Consider the following 23,339-nt stretch of genomic DNA (forward strand, 5'->3'; position numbering starts at 1 on the left):
GAGGGAGACACAATCCAAAGCAGGCTCTAGGCTCTGAGCTGTCAGCACAAGAGCACAACCTCGGGCTGGAACTCAGGAACCATAAGATCTTGACCTGAGCCGAAATTGGACGCTTAACCAACTGAGCCACCCAGGTGCTCCTGTAATCTAGCATTTAAATGATATATGGGAGACTTGATGAAAAGTGACAAACGAGAAAAAAAAGAGTTTCTGTGCATTTTTAGGTATGTCTCTAGGTTTAAGTGCTATTAAAGACACAATGCCTAATTCTAGGCAGGTTATGTGAATTGCACATCTAATTAAATGGTGAAAGTAATGAAGACATGAAAGGTATTTTATTACTATAAAAAAACTCCCCAGATTTTTTTTTAAAAAGAGTGGTTACTCATGAGTACATTTTAATTACGGTTCTTAAAAGAATAAATAATACTGTGCCTCCAAACAAAAAAATTACACACACCATAAGTTTAAAACAAAAGTGACTTCAACCATTTCTATGCAGGGGGGAGAAAAGAAAAGAATGAGGGTTTGATTTGCAGAATATTTTTTCTAGTTCAGATAGCTTGGCTGCAAAATATATGAAAAGGTTACTTTATAATCTGGGTAGATATTTATGTATGATATACAGATATTTCTTGGTTAAGAGAAGTTTGATCTTTCCATAAGTTGAAGTTACAAACAGAAAACCATCGTTTAAAACCTGGTGTTTATGCTTTTTCCCCATTTCTTGTGTACCTTTTGTGGCACTATGTTAGTTAGGTACTTTTAAGAATGTTATTTATTGTTACTAAGAATTTCGGACATTTGTGGAGAGCTTTACATTTTACAAAGTTTAGAAAAGTGAGGCTCGACATGATTTCTTACATATCCTTTGGTGTGTAGCAAGGCGGTCAGCACTGTGGGAAGTATATGCAGTGGCCGATTTAACTTGGACTATGGGCTTCAAGTCTTTACCTCCTTGTCTGCCCAACATGAGCTGGAGAACTGGCTTTAGAAATGCAGGGCGGCCTGATCCCTTCACTTGCCACTAAGAATTTAAGCATTTTGGATGCCAAAAAATAAAGTTTTGAGATCCCTGCCTAGAAGGGTGAGAGAAGGAAGACTTTGGATATATCATCAGGCCTAATGTCGGTGGACCATGATACCACAGTTCTTTCGAGTATTTCTTAGCTTGCCCAGGAGTGCCCATGACCTCCTTCCCAGTTTTAGTTAGCACAATCGGTTTGAATGAGAGCAATTATTTAGACCGTGTTCTGAGCGCCCTAGAGATGAAAGCCAGGACATGCTTTACCGAAAAACGCATTCTGCTTTCAGTGGGGCAGCAAGGCCCAGGCATGTGGTGACGGCTGTGACAATCGATATTTACTAGGTTAAAGAAACTATTGCCAGGTATTTGCTGTATCAGCCTTTCCAGCCGCCTTTCTGCGTGGGGGGCTGATCCGCGGTGCCTTGCTGAGGGGCAAGCGGACACGTCTCTGTTAGAAGTCGAAAACGCTTTGGTACACAGGGCCTCTGTCCTCGGGGGCGATTTCTGCCGGACCTTTGATTAAAAACAAACAGGAAGACTCCCATGCCAGCGGAAACTGTCCCCAAGTACTTCGGAAACTGGGCTTTTCCTTCCGCGACTGGGGTCCGACCCCTGGAGGAAGCGGGCCGCTGGGCGCTCGCCCCGCCCCGCTGCGACCCCGCCCCCACGTTGGCCCCACCCCCATCGTGGCCCCGCCCCTCCCAGCCGGGCATGCTCAGTGGGCCGGGCCGGGCCGGCAGGTTTGCGTGGCCACCCGCAGTTGCCGGCGCCGGCTCAGCCTGTCGACGCTGGATCCCTTCTCCGCGGCTGGTTCCAGGGAAGTTACGTGCGGAAGCCGGCTTCTAAAGAGCCATCGAACGGGCTACAGGGACGGCGGGAGGCCCTCGGTGCTGCCGAGTGGCGAACAGGCGGGGCCGGCGTGTCCGGGCTGTGAGAGCTTCGGGAGGCCGAGCGAGTGGCCGCACTCGGAGAGAGGCGCCGGCCGGGCGCGCCCCGCGGAGAAGACCCGGGCGGGGCGGGCGGGCGGGCGCTTCCCGGACTTTTGTCCGAGTTGAGTCCCCTCCCCGTGGGCCGGGCCTCTGCGGCCGCCCCCGCCCCCAGCCCCGCTCGCTCCCGGGAGATGTTTATCTGGTCTGTGGCGTGAGGAGCCGGCGGGCTGGTGGCGCGGAGTTTCGGGTCCGAGGAGCCTCGCGCGGCGCAGGAGAGAGACAAGATGTCCGCCAGAGCCGCGGCCGCCAAGGTGAGCGCCTCCGCGGCCGTCAGGGCCGATCCCGAGCGAGCGCGGCCGCCTGCGGGCGTCGGGCCCGCGCCCCGCCCTCTTCCCCGCGGGCTGCTGCCCCGGCGCCGGGGGCGTCGGCGGGTGGGCAGGGCTGACTGTGGCTGTGGGCCGCTCGGAGCCCCGCGGGTAGGCGGGCAGGCGGCGGGCGGGGGCCCAGGAGGGGGCGGCGGGCGCGCCGGGTTGCTGTCCCGGGCAGGTGCATCGCTGCTGGCGTCGGTGCCTGGCTCCGGCTCTCCGCGGGCGGGGACGCGCAACAGGTCCTGCGCGGGCAAACTCTGTGCGTGGAGTGGGTCCTGCGGCCACCCGACGCGAGCGTGCGGCGGGCCGGAGGTCGGGGTTTGGGGTGCTACCTCCAGCCAGCCGGTGACTGCTGTCTTTGGAGGAGTGGTTGGTCACCGGCGAAACCGTGTAGTTTCGATCTGATGTCACTCTTCGTGGTATGCGCGCGCCAGCGATAAGACATTGAGACAGCAAAACAGTGTTTTGTGTGTAGTAGGTTGGAATTTTTTTTCACGGTGTCATTTGTTTGAGGTGGCGTTGAAAAAATAACTCCTTAACACTTCTTAATAGTTTAATTTGAACTAAACTTTCAGAAGTAACACAAAATACTCCTACAAATGGACAGTGAAATGAAGTCTAAAAAATAAAAAAGACTTGTGGGTGCAGTAAAAGTAACTTTTTCCTATCAAGTTTTACACGTGCTTTGAAGTATGCTGTTTTTCTCAGTGCTGTGAAACCAACGTGTATGTTACATCAGAAAGCTGAAGTTAGTAATATTCCGTTAAAATCCTCTTTTCCTTTTGTACATTTTAATCTTTCTCATCATAAAGTAGTATCTGCTCTTTTTAACAGTTACAGACATACAGAAATTTGAAGAGTAAAAATCGCTCCCATTTAAAATCAACTCCTTACTTCAGACGGTATCGAAGTACTTAATCAGGTAGTGGTTTTATGTATTTATTTTTCTTTTGGAAATGTTTATTCGTAGCATCTGGAACAACGTATGATATGGCCCTGAAGTTTCTGAACTCAGGACCTTGTTTTCTGGGAGGCAGAAGTTACCGGTTATACTTAGTAGTGTGTATATTTTTTAAAGGAATATAGTATTCGTTCTCTATGAAAACTTTAATTTTCCCCTTTATGACCTTACCTTGATGACGAACAATCTGAAGATGAAACTTGAGCCAATAACTTAGAATAAAAAGCAAAATTTTGCTTTGATTTTAAAATAAGTTCACATTATTTATCATTTTGGGGGTTTCCTTTCCGAGGAGGAAAGGCTTTGTTTTCACATTGGACATAATGTCACTTTGTTCCTGAGGTGTAATCTTTGGTGCTTGATATCCAAGACAACACACTTTAAAAAGGTTATTTCAAGTTAGAGTAGGATGATTTAGAAGAAATAATATTTTTCCTCCCGAGTTATGGGATTGAGATTTTATGGTATATTGAAAAGCATCCCTACACACTTTAGGGATGTGTGTATTCTTAAATATTTATGAGTAAAATGTGAGTTGAAAACTTATTTTTTTAAATGCTGTATTATGAGACTACCACAAAATCTTTTATACAACAAAGCAGGCCATAAAAAAATAGGTGAAATGAAAGAATATTCAACTGTTTCACTAAGTCACATTTAATTTCTTAAGGTGACTGAAATGCAACTACAAGCCAGACTGTATACTTAATACTTTACATGTGATACTTTTGTTCCCCTACCCTAACCCTCAGTTAAAAAAAACAAAAAAACAAGACATTAATTTGCAGCTTGTTTTCTTGTTTTAGCAGAGTGGTTTGTAGAACTCCTCTCTAAGCAAGTACCTGTGATTTTTATATTCTTTGTAATAATATCCAAGGAATACGCTGCAGATCACCATTTCTTTAATGACAGACATTTAACTTGTTTGGGGGATTTTGCTATTGTACTAAGTAGCTTTATATTTTTATATCTGTGAATGTTAGAGTGTGTTAAATCCTTAGAAATGGAATTTCTGGGTCACAGGGAATGTGCTTTTAAAATTCTGATAAATTCCAGTAAATTTTTCTCCCAAAAGGTCACACCTAGGAATAAATATAACAGTTGTTGGTAAATTTCATGTATTTTAAAGGACATAAAATGTGAATAAATTAGATGAGGGAGATGGGGAGAGTCAGTATTACAGAATATATCGGTTTCCCGAAGTTGATATACATATAAATGTAATACGGTTCCAAATAGAATTTCATTGTGTTATTATAGAAAACTTGACATATTAATGAGAAAATTTATCTGATAAAATGATTGATAGCTATGAAATTTTGGAAAAAGGAGGTCCTACTAGAAAACCTAATGTGTTATAAATTCAGAGGAATTTAAAACGGTCTGTCAGCTCAGGAATAGTGGAACCACAGAATCCAAGAACAGCTTTTTATTTATAAGCTTTTAGTGATTATCATTGTCAGCATTTAATGTGTCAGGTATTGTTCTAAGGGTTAAAATAAACTGATTTAATTCATAGAGTAACTCTGTGAAGTGAGCATTACTATTATCCCCACTTTCTGGGTAAGAAAATTGAAACACAGGTAAAGTAACTTGCCTATCACTTATCCAGCAAGAGGGAAAATTAAGAATATGTATATGTTAGGGGCGCCTGGGTGGCCCAGTGGGTTAAGCGTCTGACTTCGGCTAACGTCATGATCTTGCAGTCTGTGAGTTCGAGCCCTGCATCGGGCTCTGTGCTGACAGCTTGGAGCCTGGAGCCTCCTTCAGAATCTGTGGCTCCTCTCTCTGCTCCTCCCATGCTCATGCTCTGTCTCTCTCTGTCTCTCAATAATAAAAAAAAATTTTTTTAAAAGAATATGTATGTGTTAAAAGTAACATTGTAGATTACCTTGGAAAAGATGGGTTATTCAGTAAATAGTGCGGGGGCAGTTGGTTATCTTTAATTTTTTAATTTTCTTTTATGGTAGTTCTCTGCCTTAAACCATAGACTAAATAAATAAATAAATTCAAGTGTTTGAATAAGAGCAAATAAAATAAATCATAAAACAAGAAGAAAGTGTAGGATACTTTCTAAAAAACTATGCCTGAATTGGAAAGGGCTTCGTCGTATGTGACATTAACTTAGAAATAATAAAGGAAAAGGTTTTCATATGTATAACATACATCTGAATTGCACACAGAATTACTAGTGTGCCTGATAATAAAATTATTTTAAAGTTGAAAACAGGAATTTGAGGGTGGTTCTCTGTCTCATCACGGAGTTAATTATGTAAGAAAATGGTGTGAATAATTATTAGGAACATTTCCATTGGTTGAATCACAGAAAGTGGCTGAAGGAAATTGCAGTGGCTTCTGGATTTTCAAGCTGTTTCACTTTTGAGGAAGCAATAATACTTAAGGTTATACTATCATTTATGCTTATTAGATTTTGCTGCTTAAATGTTTCCATTATGTTTCAGGGACAGTATTTTTCCCCCCTTCTGGTTATCTCTCAAATTCTACCATAGTTTAGTGTGGAAATTATTTACATCTCTTCTTAGGAATTGATTTATTGTATCAAGTAAGGCACAATGTACTTTGCTTAGTAGCTGCACATTTCAAAGTTAAGAACTGTAGAAATTAGTCTTTATGGGTAGGAATTATGTCCTGAGTGGTGGGTATGATGTGGTTTTAATTTTGGTATTTATTCATCAATGCATATTTGCTGCATATTGCTTTAAAAGTAAAGGAATAGGGGCGCCTGGGTGGCGCAGTCGGTTAAGCGTCCGACTTCAGCCAGGTCACGATCTCGCGGTCCGTGAGTTCGAGCCCCGCGTCGGGCTCTGGGCTGATGGCTCAGAGCCTGGAGCCTGCTTCCGATTCTGTGTCTCCCTCTCTCTCTGCCCCTCGCCCGTTCATGCTCTGTCTCTCTCTGTCCCAAAAATAAATAAACGTTGAAAAAAAAATAAAAAATAAAATAAAAGTAAAGGAATAACTCACTGCACTTTATGACATTTCACTTGGGCCTGCCAACTTCTAATGAGCTTCACTGTATTAGTATTTTTCTGGACATCCTAAGTTTATACAATATTTTTTACTAGGAATATTTTTTACAGTGCTTAAGGCAAAGGGCTTTTAATTTTTTATGTTAGTATTTTAGATATTTATGGTTAAAACTTTAATTTATGTTCTTTGTTGATAATCCTGACTATATTTACAACTTTTAAGTGCATTTTAGGACAGCTCTGTAAGACAGTGACTTCAAATCATGCTGTGCCTTTTCTCTCATTGTGTAATGGCACAGATTCCACTACACTGTTAGGAAGGCCCTTTTTTCCTTCTTTTCTTAAATACTGATGTTTCCATGTTAGGATCTTACAGCCTTTATTTTATATTTAAGAAAGACTTATGCTGTCATTGATTGCTGTCAGTTTGTGACAGAGATCAGACATCTATAGCCAACAAATAATGAGTTTGAAACCAATCTGTGGTTTTGAGGGCTGTAATGCAGTGTAGATAGTACTGTTCTCTGGTTTGAAGGAAAAAGATTACAGTAGTTTCACTCATTTTTTTCAATCCTGGAGACAATGTACTGGCTCTGACTTTCACTTGCTCTTTAATCTTTTTTTCTATTTAGAGACCAAATGTAAACTCTGTACAGTTCTAAGAATAAAACAGTATAAATAAGACAGATCACCATGCTACTAAGGAAAACCTCTTAAAAAATAATTTTGGAGAAAATTTGTAAATGTAACCATTTCTTAATATAACCCTGACATGGTAAAAATTCAGTCTGCTGGAAGACTTGTTAGTCTGACTGTAAACTCGTGTGTAGGACCACCCACCCCTGACTGCTCAGTCATAGCTCATTCCAGGCTCCTGTACGCACACATGCACTGGGTAGCCAGTACTGACTAAGCATTGTTGCTGAAGACAAGCTAGTTATTTTTTATTAGTAGAGTTTCTAATCAAATGTTAAATAAGATTAAGAAATAGTTGATTATGACTAGTTTGATATTTCTGAAATACTTGACTGGAACTTGCTTTGCATCTCTGAATTTTGATAGACAGTCTTGAAAAACCTTACTAGTTTAACAACTTTTAATCTTGTAGGAAGAGTGAGGCATTAGGATAGTTTTCTGAAGTTTTTGTTTGTTTTTGACAGTATTTAATCTAAAATTGGTGGGTTTCAGAACAGTATTCCAGTATAAAGCAGCAATAAATATAGCCCTTTTGGTATCTCTGACCTAGAGTTCTTCTTAATTTATTTATTGCAGAGAAGAGTAGCTTCAGGTTGCTCTTTTATGGGTTAGCCAGGTGCTTTATTTCCATTCCTTCTCAAACAGATAAATTGTTAATAATGAGAAGTGTATGGTGAGTATATGAGTAGGGAATTTCATTTTATATCTTAAAAATGATTGCCTGTATCATGGAAACACTGCTTTAGAACAAGAGAAAACCAGTGTTGCCAAAATTTGTACTGTAAAACACACCATTTGAGACTTAAAAACAAAGCCCTGATTGTTACATTTGTAGTGTTAAATACTGAATCTCAGATGGCCCTTAACTTTGGGATAGATCAAAAGATAAGTTTTTATTAGTTTGTATTGTAGGTGTATATTAGAACAGCCTATAACTCTTTCATGTTGGTGGAATGCTGGGAAGTGAGTTGACTGATGAATGACCTCAAATCATTCTAGTTTATTGTACCCAAAAAGGATGTGAAAACAGGAGTTAATATTACTTTATATGGATACTAATTAGGAACATGAGGTTAGCATATGCCTTCTTTAATTAAACACTTTTTTGACTTGCTGAAATATTTTTTATGTTTGGTTTTTAAAAATTTTTATTTTATTTTATTTAGTTTAGAAACAGAGCATGAGCTGGAGAGAAGGGAGAGAGAGAAAGAAAGAGGGAGGGAGGGAGGGAGGGAGGGAGGGAGGGTGAGTGAGTGTGAGTCAGCCTTAAGCATGCTGAGCGTGGAGCCTGACGCAGGGCTCAATCCTATGACCCTGGGATCATGACCTGAGCTGAAATCAAGAGATCAAGAGTCAGATGCTTAACTGACTGAGCTACCCAGGAGCCTCTGTTTTTTGTTTTTGTTTTCTTAAATAGTATACATTCCCAAGGAGTGAAAATTATTTTTTCTTGGTTGTTTTAGGAATTTTCACTCTTTTGGAACTGCCAGTAGTAATCTTTGGGGTTTGTACAATTTCTGATGACTGAATTAATTTTAATTAGCTCTCAATTCAGTTCATAATTATAAAATCCAAGAGAATTTTAGTAATGACTATTTTGTTGTTGTTAGCCCAACATTCATTGAGTACATTTTGTTTTGGATCCCTGTCTTCTAGAAGCTTACAGTTTTCAAACTGCTTTATACTGTAATGATTGTGAAATGTGTAATTAAGTTTTAAGATGCAAAGGATTTATATTAATATAAGAGCACACTTATGGTCATCTTATAATAACATCATGTGTGCTTTTTTTGGTTGGAGAAAATGTTGGAGTCCTATCCAGAGCCTGGGCTGGCTGTAACACATGAGTTTCTGTGTTTTTCCTTGTTAATTTTTAAAAAATGTTTTAATTGAATCTGGACATATCCATATAAGTGTTATATGCATGTGTTTGGTTAAAGCATCTCAAAAGCAGAAAGAGGTTAAGGATTATAAAGTAATCAGAATTTACTTATATACTTACAACTTCTTGAGGGTACTGACATGGAAAATGCACTATATGCTAGCAATTACTGTTATATTTAGAGTCTGACAAGTTGTGAAATATGGAACAGTTTGAATTTTTGAAACTTTATTCTGCATTCAACACATATTTATTGGGAACCTGGTATTGGGAGTCAGGCACTGTTGTAGATTCTGGAGATAGAACAGTGAACATATTTCTGTACTCATGGAGCATTTTAACAGTGTGAGCAGACAGCAACAAACAAAATACTGTACACGATGATAAGTTCTAGAATTCCTAACATGCCATTTCTGAATCATAACCTCCTTCTCCCAAAGATTACAACTATCTTGTCTTCTGTGGTACTCATTTTCTAGCTGTTCTTTATAATTTTACCACTTAATTATGCATTCTGTGGATACTGTAGTTTTCCCTGTGAACTTTATACAAACAGAATCTTCCAGTGTGGATTCTGTTGTACGTGGCTTCTTTTGCTCAGCATGGCTTTTGTGAGATGTGGGCAAATAGTTCATTAGTTTTCATTGTATTCGTGGATCAAATTCATCCCATTGTATGAAGACTTAACTGCCAAACTGGCTTGGGGGGGGGGGGGACGTTTGGGTAGACTTTTCTGGTTTTTATTGGAGAAAAATACTGTATACCAAATTCAATAAGCCTGGTGAGTGGTCATTGGAACATAACAGCTCTGTGAGAGATGTAAGCTGCTTTTGGTGTTCAGATGAAGTTTACCTTGGAAAGTCAAAAGTCAAAACTAAAGTCTTTAATTTTGATTGAGGGTATTGTATGACTAAGGTCTTAAAATTCGTCATTTTAAAGTATATTTTAGTAGGTGCCCACTTACCTGACTCTGATCAGACCAACAAAAGCCACAATCTGGTGATATACATCTTTTGGGAAAACAGGCCTACTTTTCAAAGTATAATTGTAGGAAATCTTTACCATGGTGTCATGTAAAGGAACTTTGGAAGATTTATTTACTGGCTGTTGTTTTTTACAGTGATACATTTTGGAGTATCTGATTAAACAAATGTATATACCAACTCATATTTTTCTGCTGTATTGTCAATAAAATCAGAAGACAGTGGCCATGGCAAGTAAATTTATATTCTAGTTGTAAATACAAGAAATGTGTGTCTGTAATAAATATTAGTCCCCTAATATTGAGCACTGATTCTGTGACAAGTGCTAAGCTAATGTTTTGTGTGCATTGTTTCACCTTAATCTTAACAACACTGTTAGGTACTACTATAACCTCTATTTTAAAAGTGAGGAATGTGAGGTTAAATTTACTTGCTCTAGCTAGTATGCTTTATAATTCATATACATGCACATGCTTATATGTTGGTGTGTTCTAAAGGAGTGTCATGGAGATGGATGTGGAATGGTGTTAGGTGAGTTTTAGACCAGATAGACAGCATGAATCATGAAAGCTGGGAGGCATAGGGTACTGTGGCTGTCAGAGAGCACAAGCTGACCTAAAGGAAGTGTGTAGCTATTGCTCAGCTTTAGCTGATTGTTGGCATGGAAGAAGGCAGGCCAGATCTTCCGGTTTTTCAAAACAGGTTGTAAATCTGGATTTTTATGTAAATAATCTTGACTTAAATGCTGTCAGCTGATGTCATTTTTATGTGTTTTTATTGTGAAATATAATACCTATATAAAAGTACATAAAGCAGATATACATTAATAAATAATTATAAAGTGAGTACCCATGTAAACGCCATGCAGGTCAAGGGAATACAATGTTGCCAGCTTTTCAGAAGCTTCCCATCTTGCTTCTTCTCAATAACATTACCCTAGTAAGGTAGCCACTGTCCTGACCATAAGATCCATAGGTTGTGACCTTCCTAAATAACACCTTTACTCCCCTAAGTCAGTTGCTGTTCTGACTTTTAAAGATTCAGATGTTGTTGCATATGAATTCATTCCTCTTCATTGCTGTATGGAATTCTATTGCATGAATATGCCACAGTCTATGCATTCTCCTGTTGATGGACTTTTGGGTTATATCCTAATTAGGGCAGTTAAGAGTAATGCTTCCATAGAAACTTGTACATTTTTCTTGGTAAACACACATACATTCCTCTAAGATACGTATTTAGGGATGGAATTGCTGCTGGATTGTTTAATGTATCTTCAAAATAGTAGATAATGTGTTTTCCAAAGAGGTTGTACTAATTTATACTCTTCGTCATCAGTGAATGAGAGCTTCTTTTGCTCTGCATTTTTACCAGTGCCTGGTGTTATTAGACACTGTAATTTTAGCTCTTCTGGTAGGTCTTTAGTACACTCTCATTGTAGTTTTAAATTTTTTTTTTCAACGTTTATTTATTTTTGGGACAGAGAGAGACAGAGCATGAACAGGGGAGAGGCAGAGAGAGAGGGAGACACAGAATCGGAAACAGGCTCCAGGCTCTGAGCCATCAGCCCAGAGCCCGACGCGGGGCTCGAACTCACGGACCGCGAGATCGTGACCTGGCTGAAGTCGGACGCTTAACCGACTGCGCCACCCAGGCGCCCCTCTCTCATTGTAGTTTTAATTTGCATGTCCTTGACTAGATGAAGTTGATCAACTTTTCATGTTTATAGCCTGCCTGTTAAGTTTTTTGTCTGCTTTTCTGTGGGACTTTTTCTGTTGATTGGCTTTATGTTTTTTGTATAAAAGTCAGTTGATTGTATGTGTTGTAGACATATTTTCCAACATGGTAGTTCTCTCTTAATGGTCTTTTCATGAGTAGTAGGGTTTTTTTGTTTAAGTTTATTCATTTGTTTTGAGAAAGCATGCGAGTGGGGTAGGAGCAGAGAGAGGGGGGAGGGAGAGAATCCCCAGCAGGCTCTGCACCATCAGCACAGAGCACTGTGCAGGGCTCGAACTCACTATGAGATCATGACCTGTGCCAGGATCAAGAGTCAGATGCTTAACTGACTCATGAACAGCAGTTTTTAATTTGAATGTGGTTTGAGGGTAGTGGCACAGGGCAAGGCCAGCAAAGAAAGAAATTTCAAGAGAGAGACCTGCCAGCATGCCAGATCCTGCAGAGTGGTCAAGTGAAATAAGGACTGGAAAGGTTAATTGAATAACCGTAAGTTTTTGTAGCTTCACTATATGAGTTTAGGCTCTGGAATCTGAATCTTGAGTCTACTACTTAATAGCTGTTTTCTCATCGTGAAATGCAGTAATGATGACAGTACCCATCTCAGAGTGGTTGTGCACTCAGCACAGTACCCAGCACTGTTCTGTTCTGTTAAGCTATGCCTTTTAAAAACATTTTATTTATTTTTTTTTTAATTTTTTTTCAACGTTTTTATTTATTTTTGGGACAGAGAGAGACAGAGCATGAATGGGGGAAGGGCAGAGAGAGAGGGAGACACAGAATCGGAAACAGGCTCCAGGCTCTGAGCCATCAGCCCAGAGCCCGACGCGGGGCTCTAACTCACGGACCGTGAGATCGTGACCTGGCTGAAGTCGGACGCTTAACCGACTGTGCCACCCAGGTGCCCCATTAAAAACATTTTAAATGAAGTCCATCTTAATAGAAAAGAGACCCAGCACATAGTAAGCTGTTTGTTAAGCTATACCTTTTAAAAACATTTTAAGTGAAACCCATCTTAATATCAGAGAAGAGGCATGTATTTATGTATATATTTCTTTGATATTGGACAGAGGCTAGCCTGTAGATAAGGAGTCTCAGCCCAGCAAGATGCGCTGTGGAACAGAAGTCCTTGGGCTCTGAGACACTTTTGAAAAAATTATTACAATAGCATTAAGACATGCAGTCTTTATTCTGATGGATTAGAGAATAGAAATTAAAGACTATTCCAGATCCAGTGCACAGTTGGAATATCTACCTAATCTGAATGGTTGATTGGCAAATTCTGTTTAGTTTTTAACTCTTGAGCACTTTGTAGTTTTCCACTTGTTCTATCTGTACCTTCTATCATCTCCTATGTCTCCCCTCCCCCTGTGCACATATACATATATGTGCATACATCATAGTTGCTCTGGATTCCTGTAATAGCTGCCTAAGTATAATATACCCCTTCTTTCTCCTTACTCTTTTTCTAAATTGATTCTCAAAGTCCAAGTTGTATTAGTTTCCCACCCCAACACACACACACTTCCTAAAACTCCTAGGCTTCTTACTGCCATTAGAAGTAGAAGACCAAAGTCCATACTGTATGGTCAATAAACTTCTGGATTATTTGACCCCTGCCTATCCCTCTAGACTCATCTTCCATCTTGTTCCTTCTTGCTGTGTTCTCCAACTATGCTGTCCTCTTTTTGGTTCCTAGTAGAAGTTGCACTTTCTGCCAAGTTTCTGAGCTCCTCTCAGTGGCACTGTTTTCCTTTTTAGTACTTATTTAAGCCTATGATTATATATTCAGTTGTGAATTTTTTTCCCCCACTGGACTGTAAGCTCCATGAGAACAAAGGTCAATACTGATTGATTATTCACAGAACTTAACACAGTCTCTAGCGTAATAAACTCTCAAATATTATTTGAATGAATGAAAGAAGGAAGTACTTTTTTTCTACCCGGAAAGCTTCCCTACCTTCATCCCTCATTCCTCTAGCATCTGTCCCAGTTCTGTTCCTCAAGAACCATGTCCTCAGCCCAGAAATTAGGTCAGAATTCTCTTTTAAGCTCTCAGTACTTTCTCTTTGTTACACTACAATAACTTATATTATCTGTCTGCTGGTTATTTGATTAATATCTGATGTCCCTCCTAGAATTAGAATGGTTTTTTTAATACTCTGTTATTGACTCACTGGTAAGTCAGCCTAGAAACTCCTAGAAGGTACTAGCACATCTCCAGATCTAGTTGCATTTTTCTAGGGAGGGAGCTCCTAGAGTAGTCAGTCCATGGAAAATTTACTTAGCTCCCTGGCGTCTTGGTAGCAGTATTCTTGGTGTAGGTTGTTCCTAGATCAGTAATTAATTTCTGGTCCCCTCATTAAGGAGTGTACTTGTTGTGATGAGCACCGGCTATTGTATGGAAGTGTTAAATCACTATGTTGTACAACTGAAAATAATATTACACTGTATGTTAGCTGGAATATAAATAAAAACTTAAAAAAACAAAAAAACTTAAAAAAAACAAAAAACATACAGCTGGCCAACAGACACATGAAAAGATGCTCAACATCACTGATCATCAGAAATGCAAATGAAAACTACAATGGGATAATGCCTCATACCTGTCAGAATGGCTAACCTCCACAACCCAAGAAACAACAGGTGTTGGGGAGGATGTGAAGAAAGGAGAAAGAACCCTTTTGTACAGTTGGTGGGAACACAAATTGGTACAACCACTTTGGAAAACAGTATTGGAGGCTCCTCAGAAAGTGGAAAATAGAACTACCCTCCAATCCAGCAGTTGCACTACTAAGTATTTATATACCTAAAGAATACAAAAATACTAATTCAAAGGGATACCTGCACCCTGATATTTATGGCAGCATTATCTATCATAGTCAAATTATGGAAACAGCCCATATATATCCAGTGGAATATTACTCAGCCATAAAAAGAATGAAATCTTACCATTTGCAATGACATGGATGCGACTAAGTGAAATAAACCAGAGAAAGACAGACACATGATTTCACTCATGTGAAGTTTAAGAAACAAAACAAACGAGCAAAGGAAAAAATGACCAAGAAATGGACTCTTAACCATAGAGAATTGATAGTTACCAGAGGGGAGGTAGATGGGGGGATGGGTGAAGTAGGTGGGGATTAGGAAGGGGCCCATTGTTGTGATGAGCACCAGGTGTTGCATGGAATTGTTGAACCACTGTATTGGACACTGGAAACTATACGCTATAGTTTACACTATATGTTAGCTGGAATTTAACTAAAAACTTAAAAAAAATTCTAGTCCCCTGAAGTTATCTTCTTTTTTTAAAGTGGAAAAATTTCAAAACCATTCAGAAGTAGATGAAGATTATAAAGAATCCCCACATCACCATCACCAGGTAGTTATCAAATTATGGCCAGTGTTGGTTCATTTATCCTTCCAATGCATTGTATCCTCACTCCCCCATTATTTTGAAGCAAATACCAGACTTGTCTTTTCATTATTATTGAGTATATATCTCTAAAAGATAAGAATTCTTTAAAAAAGAACTAGACCATTGTCACACTTTAAAAATAAATTCTAAATCCAAAATCCAGTGTTTAGTCAATGTAAAGTTTCCAATTGTTAAAAATACGAACTTTCCTTTTTAAATATATTTTTAAAAAATCAGGATCCAAACAAGGTCCTCCTGTTGTGGTTGTTTGGTATATCTACTGATAATCTTAGACTGTAAGGTCCCCCCATGTCTCTTGGTCTTTATCCTCCCCGTCCTTCTTGTGGTTTTATTGGTGAGGAACAGTTTTGTTTGTCCTCTTAGAATTTCTTACTCTGGATTTTGATGCTTGCTTCCCCACAGTGGTTACAATGTTTCTCTGCCCTCTATTTATTAATTGGTGATATAGCTAGAGCAGTTCTAATAGAAATATGTGAGCCACACATGTAAAATAAAATTTTTATTAGCCACATCAAGAAGTTAAACAGGTGAAGTGAAGTTAAGGGGTGTCTGGGTGGCTCAGTCTGTTGAGCATCTGACTCTTGATTTCAGCTCGGGTCATGATCTCACAGTTTGTGAGATCAAGCCCCACATCAGGCTCTGTGCTTACAGTGGGAAGCCTGCTTGGGATTCCCTCTCTCTCTTCTCTCCCCCGCTGCCCTTTACCCCACTCACACATGTGTGTGTGCATGCTCTTTCTCTTTCTCAAAATAAATAAATAGATAAAAACTTAAAAAAAAAACAGATGAAGTTAATTTAATGTTTTATTTCATGCATATACCAAAAATATTATCATTTTAACTATGATAGTACCTTCAGTTTCTCTTTCCTTGTCTTTCACAACCTTGACACTTTCAGTGAACACTGGTCATTTATTTTTTAGAATGTTTCAATTTGGGTTTATGCGATGATGTCTCATGATTTGATTGAGGTTGTGCGGTTTTGACAAGACTACCACAGACATAATGGCTTGTCTTTCTCAGTGGAGAAAGTGTCAGAAGAAAGTATGTCTGGTCTACTTCTTTTATTCTCTCTTCATTTATTAATTGGAATTCCTTTGTAAAGAAGAGTTGCCCCTTCATTTATTTGTTTGTTTATTTATCAGTATGCATTCACAGATAATTTATTCCATGGGTTACAATGTATTATTATTATTACTTATTTTGTTGCTTGTATTGTTAACAGCTTTGGCCATTGGAAGTCCTGTTTTGAGCACTTTTTATTTTTTATTTTTTTTTTAAATTTTTTTCTAACGTTTTATTTATTTTTGAGACAGGGAGAGACAAAGCATGAATAGGGGAGGGTCAGAGAGAGGGAGACACAGAATCTGAAACAGGCTCCAGGCTCTGAGCTGTCAGCCCAGAGCCTGATGCAGGGCTCGAACTCACGGACCGCGAGATCATGACCTGAGCCGAAGTCGGCCGCTTAACCGAGTGAGCCACCCAGGCGCCCCACTTTTTATTTTTTTGGTACATGATTTATGTTGTATTTTCCCTACCCTAACCCTGGCTTTTCTCACTTATACAAGAAGACCTGATTCTTTTATTGGAGAATGGAATTTAGATACCTGGATCTGTATATCCAATTGGTACGGCAGTGGTTGTTCCTTTCAGCAGTCACAACTAGACAGACACATAGGTTAGTTTTTTCCCCATCCTTTTCAGTTGTGGTATTCATTTGAAATGGGTTTATTTATTTTTTGAGTTTATTTATTTTATTTAGAGCAAGTGAGGGCTGGGGGAGAGAGAGAGAGAGAGAGAGAGAGAGAGAGAGAGAGAAAGAAAGAAAGAGAAAGAGAGAATCCCAAGTAGGCTTCGTGCTCTCAGCACAGAGTCTGATGCAAGGCTCGATCCCACAAACCATGAGATCATGACCTGAGCCAAAACCAAGAGTCAGACCCTCAGCCGACTGAGCCACCCAGGCACCACATGGAATAGGTTTATTTGTTAACTCTGTGTATTCTATTTTGGGTCCCACCTCCATGACCATCCTTGTTGATTTTAATTGTTTATTATTTTGGGGTATGTGAAACATTACTGTAGTTCAAAGCTGTACAAAAATATATGCTCAGGAGTGTTAATTCTTCCTCATTCCTACAACCCCAAACCCATTTTCTTTTCCTTCCCACCCCTTTCCCACTTAACCTTGTAAGGTAGTTCCTTTAGTTTCTGGTTTATCATTTCTATATTTCTTTTTCACAGAGGAGCAAGTACATGTGCATAATCTTACATTACCTTCTTTCTTACACGAAGGGTAGCATACTATAGATATTCTTGTACTTTGTTCACTTAAAGGTATGCCCTTGAAGTTGTTCCATATCAGTTCATAGAGATCACCATTTCTTATAGCTGCCAATACTCCCATTGTATGGATGTACCATAATTTTTTCATTTACTAGCCCATATGTAGTCATTTAGGTGTTGCTGATACGTATTTGCAACAACAAACGTTGCTGCAATGAATGACCTTGTACATATGTCTATTCACATTGTTGGAGGTGTATTGTAGAAGTAGAATCTCTGGGTCAAAAAGTAAGTGTTAGTTTTGTTAGGTATTGCCAAATTCCTTCCAGAAAGGCAGTACTAATTCCCATTAGAAATGTAAGAGAAAGTCCGTATCCTCACAGTCTTGTGAACAGACTGTGTTGTCATATGTTTTATATTTTTGCCAGTTTGATAGGTGAAAAATGGTATCTTGGAGTTATTTTAATATGCATTTCTCTGTGAGTGAGTTTGAACATTTTTTCAAATATTTGAGGACCATTTTAATATTTTTGTGTGAAGTATTTTTTTTCCTTTTTTAAAATGTTTCTTTTTTTCTGCATTTCTTTCTTTACATATTAGAGATATTGGCCCTTTGAGGTATATTTTGCAAATATTTTCTACCAGGCTGTACCTTGTCTTAAGACTGGTTATGGTGTTTTGTGTGTGTGTGTGTGTGTGTGTGTGTGTGTGTGTGTGTGTGTGTTTTGGTCATGTGGGCTTTTTTTTTATGTACCCAGGGTTATTTTATTTCCTGAGAACTTTTAGTTATGGTTAGGAAGCCTTTCCCTACACCAGCCTTAAAGAATTCACTTGAAGGGTGCCTGGGTGGCTTGACAGTCAATTGAGTGTCTGACTCTTGTCATGTCATCATCATCCAGGGTTGTGGGATCGATCCCCATGTGGAACTTGCTTGAGATCCCCCCACCCCCACCCCACTGCCCCTCTCCCCTACTCACATTCTCTCCCTTTAAAAAAAAAAAGCAACAGGAATTCATTTAAGTTTTCTTCTAGTACTTTATGGTTTTATTTTTTACATTTAGATCCATAATTCTTTTGGAGTTTATTCTTATGCACGATGAGATATAGATCTAATTTTATGTTTTTTCCTAAATGACTGCCCAGTTTTTCCAACACTATTAATAAGTGACATCCTTTATACCAGCGATTTGACAGGTTACCTTTCTCATATCCTAATTTGCCATTATTTACTTTGAGCTCTATTTCTGGATTTTCCATTTTATTCCACTGGTCTATATGTCTAATCATGCACCAGTACCACACTTTTAATTATAGAAGCCTTGTAGTATGTCTTAATTAATTAAGAGCTCTTTAACTGATAGGGCCAGTTACCCCCTGGGAGTTTTTCTTTTGCAGTGTTTTGGTTTTTTTGTTTGTTGTTGTTGTTGTTTTAACCTGTTATTACAGTCAAATGAAAACATTGTATGTGTTCTTATGTCTGGCTTCTTTTGTTCAACATTGAACAACATTGTAAGATTCATCCATATTGGTTTGTATAGTTGTAGTTTATTCATTTCATGGCTATATAATATTACATTGAGTGAATGTTGTAAGCCCTTAGCAACTTCTGTTCTATTAGGCTGTCTTTATTGATAAGAATTCTTTGTGTATTCTGGATATGAACACTGTTGGATATATAGATATTAGCAGGTTATTTTTTATTTTTTGACAACAGATCAAGTTTATTAAACTCTTATGCATCTGCAATTAATGTTACTTTAAAAACTCCGTTTTACATGAAAATAAGTGATGTTGCTCTTTGTTGTGTATGGGAAAAGTCCTAAGTTTACCTAAGTGGCTTGCATTAAAACTGATGTATTTACTCCATTTCTGTTGAACTTTGATCAGTTACTGTTGCCCAGTTCAGTGGTAAGATTTTTAGCCTGGAGATGCCTGATTTTATTAGAAACAGGAGGGAGTGCCCTGATGGAGTGTGCCTAAGGAAGTCTTAGCAGTTGAAACACAGCTTGTCACCTTTTTGCCTTAGACTTTTTGTGACTCGTTTAAAGCAGTTTGAGGGTTTAAGGTGAAGGAAGAAGGCTAATTTTAAAGAAATGTGACCTGTTGAATCTGCTAATTTGGTCTGTTTTTCATTGAGTGCTTTGTTGTGTATCATGTTTTCTCATATATCTTTAGAAACCAAAAAGATTTTTTAAAGTTTTTTTATTTTGAACTAATGTTAGAGAAAAGCTTTAAAAATATTGGTTTGCTTATAATCCCTCATCCTATATGTTTTATATAACCATAGAACAGTTATCAAGGATAAGAAATTAATATTGATAAAATAATAAAATAATATTAACCAAACTGCAGACTGTACTCAACTATTGCCAGCTTTTCCTCTTTCTGTTTCAGGATTCCACATTGCATTTAGTTCTTGTTGGTGTCTTGGAATCTGCAACAGACTCTCAGTCTTCCCACTGTGTTTTATGACCTTTATATTTTTGAAGAGAATTGATTTATTATTTTGTAGAATGCCCCTCAATTTGCTTTGCCTGATATTTTCTTTTATTAAATTTATGTATGTATGTATGTATGTATGTATGTATGTATGTATGTATGTATGTATTTTAGAGCACAGGAGCAGGGGACAGGGGCAGAGGGGCAGAGAGAGAGAGTGAATCTCTAGCAAGGCTTCATGCTCAATGCAGAGCCCAACAGGGTTCAATCCCACGACCCTGGGATCATGACCTGAGCTGAAATTAAGAGTTGGACACTCAGCCAACTGAGCTACCTAGGCACCCAATCTTTTTTTTTTTTTTTTAATCTTTTATCTTTATTCTTCTTATTTTTATTCTTCTTATTTTAAGAATGCTCCATACCCAAGGTGGGGCTTGCATTCACAACTCTGAGATCAAGAATTGCATGCTCTACTGACTGAGCCAGGCAGGCATCCCTGTCTGATATTTTCTTACCATTAGAATGAGATGATGCATTTTTGGGAAAACACTATAAAAATCTCGATGGGTCTTGGTGCATCATATCAAGTGGTTTATAATGTTGGTATGTATTATTGGTGATGTTTACCTTGATCACTAGGTTAGGGTGGTAATTCTCCACTTTGTAAAGTCACTATATATTTTTTTAATTGATAAATATTTTGGAGGAGGTAATTTGAGACTCTGCTAATCCTGCTGCTTCTCAAACTTTCAGCCACTAAATTTAGCATCTATTGGTGGATCTCATCTGCAACAGTTTGTGGGGTTTGGCTGATGGTAATTTTTGTTTCCCTTTTTCCTTCCCCATTTGTTAATTGGAGTTCCGTTGTAAGGAGTGCTGTCTCTTTCTTATTTATTTGATTATATTGGTATAGGCTCAAGGATATCTGTTTTCTTCTATGGGTTAAAATTGAATAGTATCATTATTTACTTGGTTGCTCAAGTTATTCCAGCTTTGGCCATTAGAAGCTCCCTCAGATTGGTTCCTGTGTTCTTTTGACAAACTTACTTTTTTTTTTTTTTTTTTTTTTGGCAGTCCTTTAATTTCTGGTATCACATGATATTTGAGGTTCATTTTATATTTTCACCCTGAAAGCAACCACTTCTCCAAGGATTCCTGATTTCTTTTATTAGAGAATCATATTTAGAAATTTAGATCTTCATGATGGTGGCTGTGCTCATTGCAGTGGAGGTTTTTGTTTGTTTGCTTCTAGGCTCTTTCAGCAGCTAGAGCTAGGAAATAGATATATGTATAGTAATCTGTGCATATGTACGTGACTCTTTCTGTATCTGTGTGTATAGATGTCTAAAACCAAGGGTTTGTCCTGATACTTAAGATTCCAATCTTATTTATAACCTTCCTCCTTTTCTTATTTATAACTTTTTTCTCCCAGCAGTAGAAATCCAGCTTTCATTATCTACAGTGTATTTGCTTCTTGGTTTACTTCTGATATACATACAAAATAGTTTCAAACTTATACCCATACCTCCAGGAGAAAGACTAACTAGGCTACAGAATTTCTATACAATTCTTTTTGTCTTTGGCTTTACAGCATTCAGTCAGGATACTGTTTTAAAACTACAGTTTCTTACTTGTGTTTTCTCCTTGGCTTTCTTCATGTGATCACATTATTCATTTATAATACAGTTAGATTCATAGTTGTTATTATTTGTATTCCATTTTGGATAATTTCCCATATCTCCATATCTGTGTTTTAATGTGTGTGTGTTTTGTTTTGTTTTGATATGCAAGGGTGTGTGTATATATATGTATATATTTACATACATATAGATATATATTTATAGAAAGAATATTGTGGTTCTGAGAGTCAGAGTTACACAAAAAGATACACTTAGAAATATCACTCCATAGTCCTCCCTGCCACTTCAGTCCCTTTCCCCTTTCTACCTGAAAAGAATTTGAAGTCTTTTTATCCATCTTCAGGCCATTAGAAAATGTCTACCTAAAAATAGTTTTATTTTTGATAACTGGAAAGCACTCACAGTTTTCTAGAGTGTCTGTAACTGTCCCAGATGAGAAATTGTCATTTTTAATGTGCATATAATGGTAACTTAGTTAAGTTGATATCCTTTCACATTGATCTTAGGACAGGGCAAAGATTTATTTGTAAACTTATATTTTACAGAGACCTCCAACTTTGATCAACCAAAAAATTCCATTTATACTTTATGTCTTCTAGCTGTTAACGTTTTCTAATCATATCTATCATCATTTGTCCCCTAAGTTGCCAACCAAAGAGTGGACAAAATAAAATATTTGAAAATTTAACTCTTGTTGAGTACAGTTGGGTGTTAGCTACTAAATTTTCTTCCTTTCTATGGAGACTGTCATCCAACTCAACATCTATTGAGCGACTGCACTCTTACTTTGATCATTATTTGAATTCTTAAGCTTAGTGAATTCTTAACTTGTATTTGAGAAGTTTGTTGAATCCCTGAGTGTCTCCAAGACCTCTCTTCATTTGGCTTTAGATTTGTCTCTTTTACTACTTGAAGGACATTTTTTACTACTTCTTGGACATCTCTATTTTGAGAGTTCACATGACAGCCCTTCAGATTAATCCAAATGCTTATTTTCCCTATTTTTTAACACATACTCTGGTCTCTTTCTTTGTATTTCATTTGTATATCAGTGATCACAGTTGAAATTAATTACTTAATTGATAAGGCCAAAGAAGTCAGGGGTCATCTATCTGTTTTATTCGTTAAAACTTAGGTTGTATTTTTTAAGTTCCTGGCTCAGCCTGATCTCAGTAGATGATCTTGCATTTTATTTTGGGTGGAAAATAACTCAAAACAAAACAAAAACACTTTGGAGAGCAGAAGAATTCAGAAATAATTCAGTGTAGCAGCTCTGTTCACAGAAGGACTCCAGAGAAAGCACCTTCCTTTACTACTTGATTTTCCTAATGGAGGACAGCAAGTTGTCAAGAGTGTTCAGCTGCCTCATTTAAGAGATAGTACTGACTAAACTAGTCTAGGTATATATTTAATATTTAAAGGTCATAGCTTCCATTTTTATATTTTGTTTTGGTGTACTCTCTGAGCAATAAATGATGTTTTGTGTTAGCTCATTGGTTTTCCTCTATCCTCATTGGCTGTTCCTTTGGTCCCTGCCCCCCCCCCCCCCAATACTTGTAGTCCACAGGGTCATCTTAGTCCTTGCGTAATTGGATCTTTTCTCTTGGTTTCAACACTACTTTGTTGATTACTTCTAGATCCTTATCTACTCGCGATCTCAGTCTTGATCTTCAGCCCTGTATATTTAGCTTCCTATTGCCTATATCTCTGCTTCAGTATTTCCACAGGCACCTTCCATTTAGGATGTCTAACACTGAATTTATAATCTTTTCTTCTTCCTGCTTTTCCACTCAGCTGTCCATCTAAAGATGCCAGTTGGCCATCTTTAGCTTCTCCCTCTTTACACCTTAACTTTCTAACTGGTCTCCTTACCTGAAATCCATCTTCTACATCCTTCCGAATGAGTTTGGGCTATGTCATGTGATTGCCTGAAATTTCTTAGTGTTTTCCCACTGAGCTTAGAGTCCTT

At 38.3% G+C, this 23,339-nt stretch overlaps 1 protein-coding gene across 7 annotated transcripts in view; it reads left to right on the forward strand.

Moving 5' to 3' along the window:
* TJP1 (tight junction protein 1) overlaps positions 1-23,339 on the forward strand; it is a 377,020-nt gene that overhangs the window by 266,732 nt on the left and 86,949 nt on the right. Inside the window, exon 1 of one of the 7 annotated variants that reach the window (XM_040493823.1) lies at positions 2,124-2,267. The exons of the other annotated variants lie outside the window; for them this stretch is intronic. Coding sequence (XP_040349757.1) covers positions 2,241-2,267 — 27 coding nt within the window. The 5' untranslated portion in view covers positions 2,124-2,240. Of the gene's footprint in view, positions 1-2,123; positions 2,268-23,339 lie in introns of those variants that run through there. 7 annotated transcript variants of the gene reach the window in all.

Source organism: Herpailurus yagouaroundi, unplaced genomic scaffold, assembly GCF_014898765.1.
Source record: "Herpailurus yagouaroundi ecotype Mexico unplaced genomic scaffold, PumYag 185, whole genome shotgun sequence".
In the NCBI taxonomy this organism is placed as follows: Eukaryota; Metazoa; Chordata; class Mammalia; order Carnivora; family Felidae; genus Herpailurus; species Herpailurus yagouaroundi.